General features: G+C 33.3%; 3 protein-coding genes and 1 long non-coding RNA gene across 4 annotated transcripts; 2 read left to right on the plus strand and 2 right to left on the minus strand.

The window, feature by feature from the left end:
• The first annotated feature begins 1,654 nt into the window (after window positions 1-1,654).
• On the plus strand, window positions 1,655-3,166 carry LOC124920089 (transcription factor MYB1). Its single transcript, XM_047460493.1, has 2 exons — window positions 1,655-2,053; window positions 2,191-3,166. Exons 1-2 carry the CDS (start codon window positions 1,711-1,713, stop codon window positions 2,961-2,963), a joined length of 1,116 nt encoding a protein of 371 aa, XP_047316449.1. The 5' UTR covers window positions 1,655-1,710; the 3' UTR covers window positions 2,964-3,166.
• Window positions 3,167-4,271: 1,105 nt separating this feature from the next.
• LOC124920090 lies at window positions 4,272-5,741 on the plus strand. The gene is made up of 2 exons (XM_047460494.1): window positions 4,272-5,249; window positions 5,372-5,741. The coding sequence occupies exons 1-2, from the start codon at window positions 4,819-4,821 to the stop codon at window positions 5,637-5,639; spliced, it is 699 nt and encodes a 232-aa protein (XP_047316450.1). The 5' UTR covers window positions 4,272-4,818; the 3' UTR covers window positions 5,640-5,741.
• Window positions 5,742-5,894: 153 nt separating this feature from the next.
• On the minus strand, window positions 5,895-8,247 carry LOC124920091 (serine/threonine-protein kinase BSK5-like). Its single transcript, XM_047460495.1, has 8 exons — window positions 7,969-8,247; window positions 7,678-7,898; window positions 7,480-7,615; window positions 7,268-7,401; window positions 7,009-7,200; window positions 6,576-6,938; window positions 6,386-6,499; window positions 5,895-6,304 (listed from the first exon to the last, which is right to left on the minus strand). The coding sequence occupies exons 1-8, from the start codon at window positions 8,048-8,050 to the stop codon at window positions 6,062-6,064; spliced, it is 1,485 nt and encodes a 494-aa protein (XP_047316451.1). The 5' UTR covers window positions 8,051-8,247; the 3' UTR covers window positions 5,895-6,061.
• Window positions 8,248-14,392: 6,145 nt separating this feature from the next.
• On the minus strand, window positions 14,393-17,327 carry LOC124914567. Its single transcript, XR_007096819.1, has 3 exons — window positions 16,889-17,327; window positions 16,515-16,788; window positions 14,393-14,874 (listed from the first exon to the last, which is right to left on the minus strand). It is a non-coding gene; the product is annotated as an uncharacterized LOC124914567 (long non-coding RNA).
• Between the last annotated feature and the right edge of the window lie 2,375 nt (window positions 17,328-19,702).

The raw sequence follows: 19,702 nt of genomic DNA on the forward strand, positions 1-19,702 counted from the left end.
ACTAGCTATTGGACTTTTCTAAATAGATTGAAAAATTTTGATTCTATAATTGTTAAGATGATATTCAATTAATTTATGCAGATTGAGATGATGAGTTCTTTTTAGTTGACATGGATTAGCTTTCTCTAAATTTGTGTATAGGATTGATTAAAATTAATTTTTATTTTTTATTTTAATAAGGGTAAAAAAATTATTTTAAAAGGTGAAAATAAATATTAAATTATTAATTAGATAAAAGAAAATTAGATAGATTAAAAAAATCTAAAAATAATTCTGAACTTCTAAATCTAAAAATTGGGTCTGGGTCGGTACCCATCGGTTCGAAATCGGTCAAATTCAGGTTCATCATGACCCGGGTTTTTAGGACAAAATCGGGTCCAGTTCAGTTCGGGTCTCCCGAAACCCAATATTTTGTCATGTCTATGAAAGATATAGTTTTTTTTTTTTTTAATATAATCTTTTTTGTACCATGATTGTGTATCATAAACCTACCATTATTGTAATATTGTAAATACATTCTCAATATGAATAATACTCCTATTGAATAACACCCCTACCGAAGTCTCCTTCACCGATATTCTTCAAAGAATTTATATATAACAAAAAAGATTGAGAAATATGTATTCCTAGTTTTAGCCATTTGATTATATTGATCATTTGATTATATTGATGCTTTTGTTTTTTATTTTACATTTATAATGTAGATTAAGGATATCAACGGATGCACCCTATCCAATAGGCAGTGAAGTACCAATTTTGAAACTTGGTTTTCATTTTATTATTCGATCCCGACTTTGAATCCGACGGATATCTCTATCTGTATTCTCATTCTCAATTCGTCAGGTACTCTATTACCTAATTAAATTTGAAGAATAAACTAAATAAAAATATTAAAAAAAAGTAAATTAAGAATAATATTGAAAATGAGAAGTAATAAGAGAAAATAATATATTATTATTAAAATATATAAATATAAAGAATAATGAGAGAAATATTAAAAAAAATTATGTTGACCAGAAATGTGGTAGGTAAAAGTAATAATAAATAAATGGTATATATTTATTTTAATGATTGTAATAACATACCATGTCAAAAATCACCTTAAACATTAATAGTTAAAAAAACATATACAATTTTAATATTAATATTGTTGGAAACCGTCATAACGGGTTTGAGATTTTGCATACTCCCCTCTTGACTCAAACTTGATCGAATAACCTTCTTCACTTCTAATCCAGTTTCTTCCGGACCTCAATTTAAAATATCCGACCATGTGAATTAAAATCTTTAACATGAATGTATTTTTATGACGATATATTCAATTAACGGATAAACGTCGATATTTTGTGGCGTATCTAACTCTTTTCTTAAAATTTTTTAAAATTTTTTCTTATTCAAAATTCAAATTATAAAAACAATGTTTCTCTCATAAACTTAATTAGAATCATCATAATTATAATCATTACTATTTTATCAATTTATTTTTTATAAATAATTTAATTTAAAATATTTTGCAAAAACAGTAGATGTAGATGTTTTTTAAGGATTTGATATTAGATATGATATGACCCTAAATATGTCGAAAAATAATTGCGCCCAAAATCTGCCGATACCAGCTGAAGGGTTAAAAGACAGCTCCTTTTTCATCTCATATACTTTAGGCGGGTAGCTACAGTTCAGACTCCGCCTCTCTCTCTCTCTCTCTCTTCGATGGCGAATGATGTTGAAATGGAGGAAGTAACCGCGATTACCGTATACGACGGCGATCTTATCGCCGCCGACGCTGATGAAGGAAGCGATGACGCTGCAGTGGCGGCTGATGAAGATGACAAAGGGGCCATCGTCTGTAGCCGAGGCGGCAGGAGGTCCGGCGGCAGAGTTAAGGGACCATGGTCACCAGAGGAAGATACGATTCTTAGCAGTCTTGTTAGTAATTTCGGTGCGAGGAATTGGAGCTTGATTGCTCGTGGGATTGACGGCAGATCGGGCAAGTCCTGCCGCCTTCGGTGGTGTAATCAACTTGATCCTGCAGTCAAGCGCAAACCTTTCACTGGTAAATACCCTTTTGCTAATTCTTATTAGGGTTTTCTTCTTTTTGATTAATTCTGCTATCTAAGAACATAGTCTAGTCAATTTCGAGGGTTTTTTTTTACTTGGGTAGACTTTAGATGTGAATTTTATCATGTTCAGAGGAAGAGGATAATCTCATACTTCAAGCTCATGCTGTACATGGGAATAAATGGGCATCAATTGCAAGGTTGCTTCCAGGAAGAACAGATAATGCAATTAAGAATCATTGGAATTCTACTCTGAGACGCAAATGTGTTGATCGTGATTGTTTGAGGTTGGAATCTAGTAACTTCACTGAAGATGACAAATCGAAGGCATCATCTGAAGAAACCCTATCATGTGGAGGAAAGGAAATCGTCACTACAGATGATCAACCCGAAGAAAGAGCTCCACTGAGAGAAGAACAATCTGAAATCGAAACAAAGAAAAGACCTACTGTTGTTCGTCCAGTTGCGCGTTTTAGTGCTTTTAATGTCTACAATCCAACTGATGGTTCAGAAAGAGCTTTCCAGCGTCATCCGAGACCTATTCACCATCCACAACAAGGGTTAGGGCTTGTGCAGACGAACTCCAGATCTGATGGTGAGATTTCCAAATTTGATGAAGAGAAGATGATGATTCCTCACCATTGTGGGCATGGCTGTTGTGTGAATGGTGATGATGTTGGCAGAAAACAGAGAAGGTCTATACTTGGTCCTGAGTTCTCTGATTTTGCAGAGCCTCCATTCATTCCAGGTCATGAATTGGCTGCAATTGCAACAGATATAAGTACCATTGCTTGGCAAAAGAGTGGACTTGAGAATAACATTGCTAGAGCAGTTTCTGGAGGACCAAGTGTTCAAATGGGTCACCAATTTGGCATTACCTTGTTCAACCGTAGACAACCCATATGATGAATTCTTCTACAGATTTGTGTTTCAATCAAGAGCATACAAGCTCTTCTTCAGGTATATTAATTATTAAAGATTTGCTTTATTTATTGACTAAGATCTTCTATTGGGTTTATTGTATACTCTTGTGACTTGTCTTGGGATGTTTTGCAAAACTTTGTTGGAGGTTTCTGATAATCTGGTCACCTTAGGAAACTTATGATTGATTTTCATTTTAGGCATGTCTCTTCTACATTAAAGAATCCTTCAATCTTCTTAAAGGTGTTTTGAATCAGTTTTCTTTTCCTTTTTTAGCTAAACATAATTATTCCAATGTTTTCGCGCCAATTTTAAACGTCGTATACTCGATCAAATTACATTTATCAGAACCACGAGGTTCTTGGGCCTAATCCATAAAAACTCCATTGGATACCACTACAAGATGACAGTATAATTTATTTAGTTTGTAAATGTTTTGTAATCAAAAGTGTGAGTCCCTACACTAGTTAAAAAGGAAAAGAAAAAGAAAAAGAAGAGGGATGCTCAGCTGCCCTTGTTTGATTCCAAAACAGAAGATTCTTCAGTACTGACTCCTCCTCCCTTTTACCCACAAAAAGAAAATGAGCCATTGATGAATGTAATTACATTTACTTGCTAATGCTAATGTTCTTCCCACCAATGGGAGACACAATTAGAGAAATAACACACACAAACCCTTCACTACTTAGGGACCACATTTGTCTGGTGTTTTTTAATATCTTCTGCTCTTCCTCTTCTTCGTTCTGCTTCTCTAATCATCTCATGTCTTCACGCTTAAGAATATTAGATCATATCTCAGAGGGACCCACCACATACATTTTTCTTACCCCTTGTTCTATGTGGTCTATCCACCATCTTTTCAAATTATATATTTTTCTACTATATACTAATATATACTAATGCCCTTTTTTAAGTTTTTTCATTCGGGTTATTTAAATAACATCAATTCGAATAAGGCCCTAGGTTGATTCGAATACCACGATCCCATAGTCATGACCCGCCAAATAATTATCGAAGTAAATTTATGGGTCATGTATGTGGTTTCAATCAGAATACTTGAATGGAGTTCCCAAAAGGTAGAAATGAAGATGATTGGTGATGCAGACAGATGAACATTGAACATGATGACAAGCCTCAATGGCCGACCCTATAGTGGTCCAGAAGAGATCAACCCATAAATACAATACATGTAGAAGATGATCATAAGATAGAAAACACAATGATATTTAATTAATAAAAAATACAAATGAGGAATAAAGTGCATGTCACAAACAAATCATCATTATTAGTTAAGTGATCTTTTACTAATTACTAAAAGAAGTGGTTCTTATGGTCAAAACAATGACATTACCATATGAATAATTACAAGAAACTTCTAATTTCCAACACAATTTATTCTTCAGCTCACTTACTTTCTCTTTCTGACACCATTTCACATGTGAGATGATCTCATTTATTATACTTTTAGAAAGAAATATGGCATTTAGTTACCTTTCTCTTTACTAACATGTAACATTCACGAGAACTTTGAGTTTGACAGAGAACAACATTTTCAGATAAATAACACTCCTCTCTGTACTCAGTACTGTCTCTCTCCCTCTCTCTCTGTTTTTTTCTGTCTTGCTCCTTCTTCCCACGTTTTCACCATTGCAAAGGTTTAACCTTTCATCTTAGTAATGAGAGAGAGTTCTAGGTAACCTGTCAGAAATCAAAGTTGAAAAGGTAACCTAATCCACCATCCCCACCCATTTCATCAGTCTCTCTCACATTTATTTATTCTCTCCTGTTACCAATTCCATTCCTATTAAAGCTTCAATCTTTGATGAAGCTCTGAGATAAAATGGACAGTTTGGAGATATCCCACTTGGATTTAGAATTTGGAGAGAGGAGTGACTGGGATAGTGTTTGTTTTTCTGATGCTGAAGAAGGGTCTTGCATTACGCAGTTCTTCTCCACATATGGTGGGTCGTACGATGATCATAGCTTTGTTTGTGGGTCTGATTATGGAATTTCGGATTCCCGGAGACTGTCATCGGCTGCAGTATCGGATGATTGCTCAATTGTTATTGATGGTGAAACAATGATAGAAGGTAATAAGGTGGTGAAAGTGGAAAGAGATTGTAGAATATGTCATTTGACGTTGGATCATGATCAACATCAATCTGGAATTCAATCTGGAATTGCTATTCATTTGGGTTGTTCTTGTAAGGATGATTTGGGTGCTGCACATAAACAATGCGCTGAGGCTTGGTTCAAGATTAAGGGAAATACGTAAGCTTAACAATTGGAATCTGTTTTTGATTTATTTAAAGAAGTTTGCTTTTAGTACAATCCTACTTCTATTATTAAAGAAGAAAAAAAAAAGTAAAAGTTTGTCTCTTTAATGGTTTCAGAACATGTGAGATTTGCAATTCGATAGCAGTCAATGTTTTTGGAGAAAATCAAAATGAGACATCCATGGCCGCAACCCAACAACAGCAGCAGCAGCCGGCAAATGCGTCGACAATTGGTGCATCAGTTGCAGCAATGGCGGTTACTTCTTCGTCCTCTGTAGAAGAAAGGAGGCGTTTGGATGGTCAAAAGCTGGTGAATATCCTCCTTGCTTGCATGGTTTTTGCGTTCGTCGTATCTTGGCTCTTCCATTTCAACATCCCTTCGTGATTCAAGATGAACGCTGAATTTGATTTGATTTGGTTTGCGTAATTATATAATGTATCAAGTTTAATTGGTTTGAATGAAATGTTATTAGTTTCATCATCTTTTAATTAGGAATGAATCTTTTAACAATTTTCCTTTTTTCATTGGATTTTAGTTTAAACGATTTTTTCTCTACAAAACCGAGATTTTTAGATGATTCGCCGCAAGATGGATGGGCTTAGAATTACCTATATATATTCAAAAGCTATCATCTTAAGAAAGAAAAAAATCATAAATTTGGGCAGAAAATTTGAATTGTATCCACACATAAAGAAGCAAATTAACAGGAAAATACCCCAAATTGGGAAAATAATACTAGGTACAAACAGACAAAGCATAACAGAAGAATAGATTAAGGATAATATAAACCAGACTATACAAACATTTCAATTCTTGTTTCTTTTAGCGTCTAAGTTTGTCGCATCTTTCAACGATTCCTGAGCATCCGTCTCCATCCCAAGTGTGAAAAGAGCCGCCGCTTGAAGGTAGAACGCGGTTGGCCATTCCGGTGATATCACCTGAGCTTGCATTGCGTCTCCAAGACCCTCTTGTCCCATTTCACTCATCAAATACGACAAACTCCTCCGTGCAAACACTGTTGGCGACACCATTGTTCCTCCCTCGATGAACTGCACACCGAGATGAATGATGAATGAAACAACATTGAAATGTCGCTGCTAAAAGAAACAATCTCGAGAGAAAAACAATACCTGGGTGTAACAATCAATGGCGGTTAAGAAATCCTTGGATCTAAAAGCAGCATCTCCTTGTTTCTTTGAATTCAATGTCTCCTGCATTTGATTCGTCCACATCTGGAATGAAAGCTGTCCAAATTGAGAGAGTTAATACCAGTTAGAATCGAGATTAATAAAGTTTCCTTATATACATATGTATATATACCTCATTAGCGATTCCTTCGTCGTCTTTATATCCAATTTTATCCAATATTTCATGAATTGCAGTGAGATCCTTTCTTAAACAAGCTTCACCAAACGAAGTCAATAACAAAGGTTGCTTTGAAGAAGATGTATCATCTCCATTAGGAACAATACCCATTAAAGCATAAGATGGAATTTCAGTCTCTTTCTGAAGAGACATAAGAGCAGTTACAAGTAACTTAGGATTAGGTCTCTCCCGAGCTTCATATTGCAAACAACGGGAAGCTAACCGAACTAACTCTGTTCCTTCATCGTTTGTAAATTGACCCTCCAGACAAGAATCCATCAGCATTGAGAAGTTCTTTCCGCGAATTAGATCAAGAGCCTGAGAAAATGATAATAACACATGAGAGATGATTATCCAATCAATCTGTGAAGAGGGTTATGAGAATTACATGACTTGGAGGAATATGTTTGCCACTCAAGAGATCTAGAAGAAGAGTTCCGAAACTGTATACGACGCTTTCAGCTGTTACTCTTCCTGTTCTTAAATACTCGGGTGGGGTGAAAGCCAAATTCGTGCTGTAACTCTTTCCATCTCTGCTGTTCTTCATCAATCCAAAGCAGGAAAGCCTTGGATTTCCATCCTGTAAGTTCAAAATGAAATCAAACACTAATATTATACTGTAATCAAAATCAAAACTGAAATTTAACCTGATCAAACAAGATTCTGTAAGCGTTAAGATCATGATACAACGCCCTTCCTTTACTGCTACAATATTCCAAAGCTTGTGCCAAATAGAATGCAACCCTCAATCTCATTGCCCATTTCATAGGCTGTGAATCCCCTGTTTCAGTTTAAAAAACACCCAAAATTTCATTTCATTTCATTCATGTCGTTCAATTTCAAAATAACTGAAACCTACAGTGAAAGAGATGCTTAGCAAGGGTTTCATTAGGCATAAACTCAGCAACAAGTAATCTTTCATCATCTTCATGACAACATCCAATCAGATTAGCTAATCTATCACTCCTCAAATTTCCCACTGTTTTAGCCTCCTCCTGAGAATCAAAAACATATCAATCCAACTGAAATTCATTACAATTTTCAAGTTTAAACTAACCGTGAATTGTCGAGAATCAGGCCAAGCTGATTTGTTGAATCTCTTGACAGCAATCCAACGTTCATTTTCAAGTTTACCTTTGTAAACAACATTTGGAGCTTTCTCACCATGTTCAGACACAATGTTCTCTGAAGAAAACCCATTTGTAGCAATTCTGAGATCTTCTAAGGTAAACTCACTGAAGCTTGGCAATGAGTTTTTGTCATTCTTATCTCCATTTTCTGCATCCATGTTGAAAATTAAGGTAAAAAGACAAAGGTTGAGATGGGAAAAAGATAGGTGCTTTCTCACCTAGATCTGATGATTCAAGAACAGATGATTTGAGTCTTGAATTCCACCAGCAAGGTGAAAACTTGGAACAACCAGCACCCATTTCAGATGGTTGAGGAGAGAAATGTGAGGTCAGATGAGGAACATGAGTTGATTTTGATGATGAACTTTGGTGGGTTTTGGCTAAAAAGCAAAGAATGGATCCAAATCCAAATGATGATATACAATTCTTTCTCTCTTCTTTCTTCTTCTTGTTCTTCCTTGTGCAAATATATACAAATTTATATTCTTTAACATCAAAAAAAATGTCTCTCTTTTTTCTGACTACATGCGTGTTGTGTTGCAAAAGGACTTTTCACTCTTCCCCTTTCTACTTTCAAACTTTTCTGCTTTTTTCACATTTCAACTTTTTCATCATTTTTTTATTTTATTTTTTTATCTAGAAGATGGGCAATTCGATTAGGTCAAATTGCATATTCAAATACACAAATTAAGTTTGTAAAATTCAGTTTGAAATTTTTTTAAATAGTTGGTTTTAGTTTTTTAATAGATTAAAATGATGGTTTAATTGATTTTATTTGTTTATAATAATAATTATTAAATAATAATAATATAAATTTATTTAGGGGAATAATGTCAATTTTACCATCGAACTATAACGCAATATTCACGTATATCACTGAACTAATTTTGGTTCGTTTATACCATTGTACTTGTTTAATGTTCATCTATATTACTGCTAGACAAAAATATCCAAATCTGTTAAGTTTTTCGTTAAATGATAATATGTGTGATTCACATGTCATCTTTTTTAAAATTAATATATATTATATATTTATTTTTAATTACTATTTTAAATAATAAAACTTAATTTACATTTTCAAAAATATTAATCAAATAAATTATACATTTTGAGAAGCATTAACAATAATTATTTTTTTTAATTAATATATTTTTAACATTTATTTTTATTAATATTTTTAAATAATAAAATTCGTTAATAAAAATAAATGTTAAAAATATATTAATAAAAAAATTGAATTATTATTATTGTCTCTCAAAATGTCTATATTGTTTGGTTAATGTCTATGAAAATATAAAAGTTTTATTATTTAGAAATTATGAATAAAAAAAATATAATATATATTAATTTTAAAAAAATGACATGTCAATCACATGTGTCATTATTTAACGAAAATTTAACGGACTTGGATGTTTTTGTTAACCACTGATATAGATGAACATTAAGTTCAACTACAGTGTATAAACGAACAAAAATTAGTTCAGTGATATACGTGAATATTTCGTTATAGTTCGACGATAAAGTTGACATTCTTTCCATTTATTTAGCATATAAACCTACTTTATTTTGAAAAAAAAAAGTAAAAAGACTATATTTGCCATTTTTGAAAAAGGTCTTGAATCAAGGTTTGGAAAAAAAAATTAAATATAAGATATTAATTTGGATGAAATAAAATTATGTATATTAACAAAATTAAACATGGCATATTTTTAGTTTGTAAATATTAAATAGATAAAAAATAAATTAACTATTAAGATAAATATTTAAATGTTATTGTTATTTTTTAATAAATATATAAAGTAAAGTGACTTATTAAATCATGAATTTCGTTCAACTTAACATTTTAAATAAAAATCAAATATATAATATATAGTTATTATACAAATATTTAGATAAAACTATTAGTTATTGACTTATAGTCAAATTATGAATATTTTTTATATTTTTTAAATTTTAATCATGATTAGTCAAACAATTTAGGGTAAATACGAATAATTGGATTCGATTTATCAGTTTAAAAAATTATTAGTCATTGATTTAATCATACAATTTAAAATAATTCAATCTTTTTTCGATCTCCTTTATACCCTTACTTTATCTTTTGCTTTATATCATAATAGTTTTATTTATGGTATACAAAAAATGAACTAAAGAACTTAAATTGTAATGAAATATAACCGTTTCTTTTGCAAAAAAATCATTCTGATAAAATTTAAAATTAGAAAATTGCATTTACTACATTCTTAGTGATTGTATTTTTAAGGGTAATATTAAATTTGTACTTTGTAAATAAAAAGATATGAAAAGGGGCTAAAAAGAAGAATAAATGAATATTGGTGTCATATCTTCTTACATTAAATTGTCATGTAATTAATAAAGATTGGAGAGAATTTGATTCTATTTTAAAGCTGGTTTGTGCTTAGGGTTGTTTTCATTATTATGTCTTGTTTATTTAATCCCTAGTAGGGTCCATCTAGATTTGTTTTAATTTCTTTTATCAGCAATGACAGACATATATTTTAATTGTGGGAATAAATCAGAAATAAAGGGTTCTAATATCAGGATCTTATGTTGAAATTTTATACATATTTATTTAGTTAATTAAAATGGTTAAGTCAAAAGTCAATTCAATGTAACTTAATAGACAAGAGATTAAAAAAAATCAAGGTCTAATAAAATCATTGCTGAATTGGTGGTCAATTTTGAAAATAAAAAACAATATCATGCAAATTAAACAATTAGATATTAAATCGATCATCATTTTCTTAATGGTCTAATTATTCTTTTCTCTTTTGCAATTATTATGAAATTTATGTTTTATTCTCTCTTCTTCTGTTTGGATATTCGGGATGTCTTTTTTATATATGTTTAATGACATTTTTTCTTGAATATAAGTTTTATAACAATGTGACAATTTATAATAAAATTATTAATAAATAACTATGACTTAATTATAAGAAAAAGTTCAAAAATAGGAAAGAAAAAATAAATAAAAGTAACTAATAAATAAGAAGAAATTCAAAACCATTTTGAAATGTTTTCTTTAGGGATTGGCCCACTAAAATAAATATTACTTGACAAGAGGGGAATTAATAAGAGTTAAAGAATTATTCTTCAAAATTATAAATTCAATTTTAATAAGTTAAATCCAATATTAGTAGTATGAAATGATAACCCAACAGTGTTAAAAATTTAAATCATATTTAATGAAATCTCTATTTTATTTAACGACAAATGTGAATATACTTCGCCTCCATAAGATCCTTGGTTTGAGCTCGTCAGGCGACAATTTTACTGTCTAGTTAAATGGTTAAGTGTGTTTGCAGGATATATGTTTAACCCGTGGGGATTAATCGCACTCCAAATAAGAAACGAAGCCAGCATCTAAAAAGGAAAAGAAAAACTAATTTAAAAAAAAAAAATCAAAACTAAAGCAACAGTCATGGATCATTAAACCTCCATGCTTTCATGTCTTTGGTTTTGAACCCATCATAACAAAAGCATTTATGTCTCCATTGACCATATTCTAACCTTTTTATGGAAAAAGAAAGAATACCAAGATTATTACTTGTAGATAAGGATATTATTTTTTTTTTTAATTTAAAAAACTAACACTATTATTAGACAGTATCTTTGTTTTATTTCAATATATAATGTTTTTAATGAGAATGTTACCGTTAGGATGATTTTTTTTTTTTAATATGATAGATCAATTGTTGGTCCCATTTCATTAAAGATTTACATGATAGCTAATTAGTACTCTCAATTTGTCCCACCCACCCACACAAAAGATCATTATTGAATGGATATCTATTCTATGAATAATATCTTTCAACTTTAGAACTATTTTCTAATATTAATATTGCTTCCTCCTCCACTTACTAAAATAAAATTGTAACTAAATTCTAATACTTTCAAGCTTATAAACACTTGTTATTTCTTAATAAGAGATGGAACAACCAACACTATATTACTATATGAATACTTCAATTGTTATATAATTGGATCAATTATAATACTAATTGCCTTAACCAATAATATGATTCACAAATTTGATTTTCACTTGAAAAGAAAGTCATTCATTTGAAGTAGGATAACAATTATAAAGACAAACTTTATACTATTTTTTTCTTTCGAAAGTCTTTCATTTGCTTCTCCTCTTCGATAGAAGTTTTGGAATAGTCTCAACCAATTTAAAATGTAAAAGTTGTGAGTTCTAATAGCACCACCTACTTCTTCTTTTTTATTTTTATTTTTGAAAACGATACAAAGTTCAAACCTTAAACAATGAAATGGAAATGAAACAAATAAAATTACAGAAATTGCCCTAGAACAAGATGTATAACATGGCTAATGTGATCAAGGGTCGTGAAGGAAGAAACCGAGAATGCCGGCCAATTGAAGCTCTACGAGGTCAAGATAATTCGGACATGCCAAGATTTGCAAAGAGAAAACATACTATTTAATCATACTATATATGTATCTACTACTTAGAAAGCATACATTATTAAGATAAGAATGTATTTTGTTTGAGATGATTATAAATAGAAATGTCCATAATTCATTCAAAATGGATGAGACATGGGACTTTACAGCTTCATGAAATTCAAGGGCAGGCAATTGTGGGGTAGGACATTGCAAGATACTTTTTATACAGGCAGATAGATAGATGGTCGATCCAGAGAGGATGGGGCCAATTTTGCTGTCAACATTTACACAAAAAGACCCTTCCACAATCCACATGGGTATACCAAATTAATTAGCTGTACCCATTTCTAAACTTTCAAAATTCAATTTGAATACACCACAGACAGACAGACAATCTTAACTTCAATTCTCATAGAAATCACCAAATTAAAGTCGTAAAATCTTGACCATTTATAAATCCTCTTCATTTTTTCATGTTAAGGAACCAACAATAATGTGATCTAGAAGACTAGACCCAAACCAGACAACATAATTTGTTCATTGATGATTCCCCCGATGATTTATTCAAAATGGCACATGGGCTGCTGCCATACTAGACATTCGACAACGACATTTTTCTGTTTTTGAAGGTCAGAAATATAGCGTTGACAAGGGAAAGGAGGAGACAGTTGGAATAGAAGCCATGTGATGCATGAAAAGAGACAAAGAGTCAACAGAAATCAACTATTGATTCATGACCTTCTGAAAACTATGGTTCCTTATCACCAGTCCATATCCTAAAAAATTCATCAATTATTAAGTACGATGTATCTGCACTGTTTATTCAACAGGTTCCTATCGTAGAATTTGTTTTTATTTCTCAAGTTGGAGATTTTTATAATTAATAAAAATATATATATATTAATGTAAGGATGTCTTTGTATCTTGTGATAATCATAACTTTATAATGATATTATTTATAAAAATTATTCTATTGTTTATATAACTAACTTACCTGCTTCACTGACAGATAGATGACAAAATGCAGCCGAAAAATGGCTTTCCATATTTATTATGCACAATTTATTAGCTATTATACTCTTTCAACAGGAGATGCAGGTGGAAATGACACATACTTTATGGGCTCCTCGTCGCCTTTGAAGATATGTCCACTATTATTGAGCGACGATATTGAATCGTCGTCACAAAAGGGTATTTGATTAGCAACTGCTGCAATACAAATGGAGCATGCCTGCAATGAAGACATTGAACCACTGAATTCAACCATGTATGTCCCTTCCTTGTATTTTTCCAGGCTGAACATCGGTTTCTTTTCCTCCAACTCCTTAACTTCTTCTCCCTAAATCACAACCAATAAATGTTGAATACCGAATTAAAGTGTTGAATGAGTAAAAGTAGTATACTACACAATAACCTGATGGAAGAGATGAAGATGATCGGTTATGAAACAATCAGTTGATGATCCAGAATTCTGATGATCCTCATTTGTGAGAATTTGCAGTTGGCAACCGACATCCCAACCACCACAGTCGCAGGATCCTCCATGTCTCCATCTGTCAATCAGAGGAGAAGGAGGCTCTCCTCCTTTATTAGGCAAACTATGAACCTTTTCTGGCAGAAGTACTGTTGTCTTACTATTATTACAATCCATGAATCCTTTCAATTCTTCCTTCACAATGATGGCTGCAAGCTCCCTACCCGCTATTAGCTTTGGAGTTTCTTTCCCTGCATCACCATTTTCAATACTATATAAGACCGATTCTCTTACTGTAAATTGGCCCTCCCCTAACCGTCTAGGAGAATAAGGGAGGTAGAGCTTCAAGTGGCCTACAGCGTTATAACCAAAACCACATAACTTTTTTTATCGCATTGATTCATCCATTTTCCATTCTTGTTTAGTTCTTGGCCAGCATAGAGTGTATGAATACAACTGGAGCTGGGAGCATCTTCCTTCTGAGGTGGATTTTTGATGCTTTCATAGCAATGATAATATTGTTGCTATTGTTAACTAGAAAGAAGTTTAAACAAAGAGAATCCATTTGTTGATGCTGCTGCTGCTGCTGATGATACAGCGTTCGTAGTTGTTTCTTCTTCTGGTTTTGCAACTTTGCGCTTGCATATGGGGCCTAACAACCTTCTTAGAGGGCTTACTCTAGAGGCAGGTGCAGTGCCATTTTTATTTAAGGAATCAGACTTTTCAGAGTTAACATATCGAAACTCTCTCTTGAACTAAAACTTCTACTGAGACGCTTTCTAAGGCGAAAGCTAAAGCTACGATCAGATGACAGGTGGTTCCCACCTTTCGAAAATGAAAGTTCTGTACTTACAAGTTCAAATCGATCAGATTGACTTGACAGTTTTGAAAGTTTCATATTCCAAATATCTGTTGAATTATATGACCTCAAATTGGAATACATCATGGCCTCTGCTTCTGCAAGAAGTGGGCAAGAGTGTGGAATCTGAGAATGAGGTCCCAAAGATGATACATCAGGATCAGCTTCATATGTCAGTTTACCAGACTTCTCATAACTATTGCAGTTCTTACGTAGGAAGATAAGATGCTCTTGATTATTCATCAATCCACGAAGCTGAACTTGCGGCTTTTCATCATCCAAATCTCCTCTTGGATAACAATCTTGTCCTTCAAATTGTTTTTTGGATTTAAAACTTGACATAATCTACTCAGCTCAGATTCTCTGTAAAAAGATTGCATTATCATAAATTCAACTAAAATTTCAAGTTAACGAAGTTATGAATGCAAGATTACAAACTAAATCATAAGACAACCATATACATCAGATCTAATCGTAATTAATCCAAATTAGATATGAACAATACACGTACCACAACAAGTAATGCTGATTCTATACATTGCCGCGCAGCTTTTAACTAAACTTATACGGAAAGCAAAGAAAAGAATTGCAGAGAATCCGACTGAAAGAGAAGCACTTTATTCTCGAAATTCACAATAAACTAATAAATGCAGATATGCATATACATAAGATATGTTTTTATTATTATTATTTTAACAGAGGAGAGGAGATTAACATGACCCCCTCACAACTAATGATTTTAAGGCACTCTAAGTAAGAATCGAACTTATGACATTTGTTCTCTTAAAAATCAGTCTTGTCACTTGAACATCCTTAGCATGTTAAGTTTAAAATGTGTTATTATTGTTAGGTTTAAAGTTTATTTCATTTATGTATAGTTCAGTCATCAAAATTCTTTTCCAAGTTTGAGTTATAATTTGAATTATTATCTCCTTTGATTGGTTGTGTTTACTTCATGTTTGAATCAATGGAAATTATTAACAATAATAGATCTAGTAACATATGTTATGGGAGTGGGGGATTGGGGGATTGGGTAGGGGGTCTGTAGGGCAACAAATTGATAAAAATAAAATAAAAATGAACATGTTACCCCCACCTAACCTAAACTCCATAAAAAAAACTAAGAAATCAATAACAAGCCAAGAGCTATTCCCATGAATATAAGGACTTTAATACACAAACATTCTAAGATGGGTTGTCTTGTTTAGTTCATTCTCTTCCCTTCTCATCTTAAAAAAATGTCAAAGGTTTTCAAAATTGTAGACAGATATTAACATACATAGATAGACCATAATCTTTGTCTGATTGGAGGTTGGTCTATATTAAGTAGTGAAAAGTAAAAGCAAAGACAAAAAGGAGTATTTAGCTTAATTTAGTACATTTTCCCTTCTTTTCATCATGTCAAGACAAAATTTGGCTCTGCCATTATCGGCCGTTTCTTTTCATACCAGACAGGCCAGAATAGATAAATGATCAGAGACCAAACCACAAAAAGGTTTGTTTGTTTGGTTGAAACCATAATATGCCATTTGCAAATTTGAACATCAACCTTGACCATCACAACAACAACTGCTTTGTTTCATTTCACATTATTAACATAATACTATATAATAGAAATCATTCAATAATTATATAGTATTGCATTAAATAGTAAACAATTACCAACATTAAAAAGCTCCCCCACAAAATCAGGTCAACTCTCAACTCAATATTCCACAATAAAATGGAATCCACATCCCTACACTCATATAATAACAACCCATCTTATAAAATATGAGAAAAAAACAGGAAGAAATGAATGAAATCCAATTATCTTTAAGAATTTAAAACCCCCCAAATTCTTCTTTTTAGCTTTAACCCATTTTGAATTTGGTGATCAAAAGTTGATTTTTTTTTGAAAAAAATTAAAAAAAGAAATGATTGGGTAGGAAATTTGGGAGAGAGAATGAGAAACATTTTTTAATACAATGTTAATATATAGCATTCTCATTTACACATATTACCTTGATTACAGCTTCATCCCTGTTAGACGGGTTAGAGGCTTAGAGCTCCAATGAATGCACTATGAATGAATGAATGAATGCACCATAGTGAAGCTGTTTAGAAGATATAAAATCAATGCATTCATTGATCTTGTGTGTCTCAAACTTGACAAAATGAAGCCTTCCTCCAAGAATACGATAGCTTCTACGAATCGAATTAAGAACACCTGATTTCTCCTTCTTACTGTCGTTGATAGACGACTGATCTTCTTCGTGTCTTGAAAAGTAAACCAACCTAAGAAAGGAAAAAAAAAACCCATAATTGAAGCATAATCGATCGATCGATCGATCAAGAACAAAAAGAAGCAAAACCCATGATTGGGGATCTGATTTACCTCCAATATCTAAAGCCAAATGAGAGATATCATCAGATTGATTGGGCAAAAGAATAGTTGGGTCTTTCTCTTCAAAATTTCCCTGTATTGCGGCTTTGCTTAGGTGATGTTTCTTAGGGAAATAAGAACTACCTCCAGAGAAGTGGGCATGATAAGAGGAGCAATGAATACAATGAAATCCATCCTGCTTCCGGATTCTTTCGAAATGAAGGAAGTACTCTCTTCTATTCAAGGTCACGGCCTTCAGCTTACGGAAATCACAACGCATCTCAACACAGTTAACACTGAACGAGTGGTTGTGACTGCACCTCAACCGGCAGATATCACCGACTCTGATGACGAATTACTCCAAAAGAAGTAAGTAAATGGTAGACCTCCAAGAACAGGCACTCAGGCAAGAAAGTAACTAACTGTTAACTTAGATAAGAAAACTCTCTATGTTTTTGATTATGTTGTCGTTCTAACACAACTCTTGCAGCTTTATTCCTTTTATCAACATAAAAGGAGGAAAATGTTGAATCACCTTGCTTACTCAATGTTAATGATTAGTGAAACTCTTGGTTTAAATTTTTTAGATAATACTGTAGAATTAAGCTTAAATCATTAATAAGGAAGAAATTGTTAAAACACTTGTTTTTAATGATTTAACAATATAGAGATAAAACTAAGTTATTTGTTATACACGCGTAAGAAGTCGACTCATTAACTTAGAAGTCGGATTTGGACAATGAGACGGATTTTAAAGAAAGAAGTTGTAAGCCTACTCATTAACTATAAGACGAATTTGGACAATGAGACTGATAGAGATTAATCCCATCGTTATTATTGATAAACAATGTTACAATATATACTAGTCAAAAGACTCTTAATAAGGTAAACCACTAATCTAGGAATCTAAACAAGGTAACCCACTAATCTAGGAATCTAAACAAGGTAACAAGATATATACAATATACTAATACACCCCCGCAGTCGAAACGGGAGATTCTCGGACGCTGAGACTGTCTCTGAAATCTTCAAATAGTATGCGCGGAAGTCCTTTGGTGAATATGTCAGCGATTTGAAAACGAGAAGGCATATGAAGAATGCGAACTTTACCTCTATCTACTTTTTCCCTTACAAAGTGTATGTCCATTTCGATGTGTTTGGTACGTTGATGTTGGACCGGATTTTGGGAGAGATAAATCGCACTTATGTTGTCGCAGTAGACCAGTGTGGCTTTGTCCAATGAGATACGAAGTTCTAACAATAAATTGCGAAGCCAACAGGATTCGGAGACAACATTGGCAACTCCTCTATATTCAGCTTCAGCACTAGAACGAGAAAGTGTGGATTGCCGTTTTGACGACCAAGACAGAAGATTATCGCCTAGGAAGACGCAATAGCCAGATGTAGAGCGACGGGTATCTGGACATCCTCCCCAGTCTGCATCAGTATATGAAACGAGTGTAGACAGTGAGGATTTGTAAAGATGAAGGCCATAGTGCTTTGTACCCTGTAAGTATCGAATGATTCTGTGTAAGGCAGCCAAGTGAGCCTCTTTCGGATCATGCATGTGGAGGCAAATTTGCTGGACTGCATATGAAATATCAGGACGTGTGAAAGTAAGATACTGTAGTGCTCCGGCTAAACTTCTGTAATGAGTGGGGTCAGAGACTGGTGGACTAGTTGATTTTCCAAGTTTGCCATTTGTATCGACCGGCGTTTGTGTTGATTTGCAAGTAGACATTCCAGCACGATCAATAATTTCTTCAGCATATTTCTTCTGACTAAGACAAAGTCCATCCTTAGTATACGATACAGCAACTCCCAAGAAATAGCTTAATTTACCTAAATCCTTCATAGCAAATTCTGCGCCTAAGCTTTTCATGAGAGTCTGACGTAACTGATCAGACGAAGCCGTAATGATAATGTCATCAACATACAAGAGTAGATAGGCAATTTCGGACCCATGTTGATAGATAAAAAGCGAATGATCAGTCGTGCTGTGTGTAAAACCGATTGTAGAGACAAAATCTGCAAACCTTTGATACCAAGCACGAGGAGCTTGTTTTAAGCCGTATAAAGATTTGCGCAATAAACAAACATGGTCGGGAAAGATTTTGTCTCTAAAACCGAAAGGCTGATGCATGTAAACTGTTTCGTTGAGATTACCATGTAAAAATGCATTCTTGACGTCCATTTGGTGAATGGACCAAGACTTCGATAAAGCAATGCTCAGAACAGTTCGTATGGTGGCTGGTTTGACAACAGGACTAAAGGTTTCTTCACAATTGATTCCAATCTGCTGAGACCTGCCATCACCAACAAGACGGGCTTTATGCCTCTCAAAAGAGCCGTCAGAGTTAGTTTTATGCTTAAAAATCCACATGCATCGTATAATATCAACACCCTGAGGACGCGGAACCAAGTCCCAAGTCTTATTACTAATTAAAGCGTTAAACTCATCGTCCATGGCGGCTTTCCAATTCGGGTCTGATAAAGCTAACTTTGGGTTTTTGGGAATAGGCGATGGAGATGTGAGTGTGTTTAGATTGAAAATGCGTTTTGGACAGACAATCCCATCCATTGCGCGGGTTCGTATTGTCCGTGTTGGATTGATGATGGTTGGTGAATGATTTGGACGGTTTGGTCTTGTGGACGGGCTGGTCGTGTTTGGGTTTGGGCCTGGTGAAGTGGTGATGGGTGATGGTGGGTTTGGTGGAGTGTGTTGAGTTGATAATGGGCTCGGTAATGGAGTGTTGTTTGGTGGGGAAATGGACTCGGTGATGGGCGGGGTTTGGATGTGTATTGGGATGGTTATTGGTTCGGATT

This window comes from Impatiens glandulifera, chromosome 1, assembly GCF_907164915.1.
Source record: "Impatiens glandulifera chromosome 1, dImpGla2.1, whole genome shotgun sequence".
Taxonomy (NCBI): domain Eukaryota; kingdom Viridiplantae; phylum Streptophyta; class Magnoliopsida; order Ericales; family Balsaminaceae; genus Impatiens; species Impatiens glandulifera.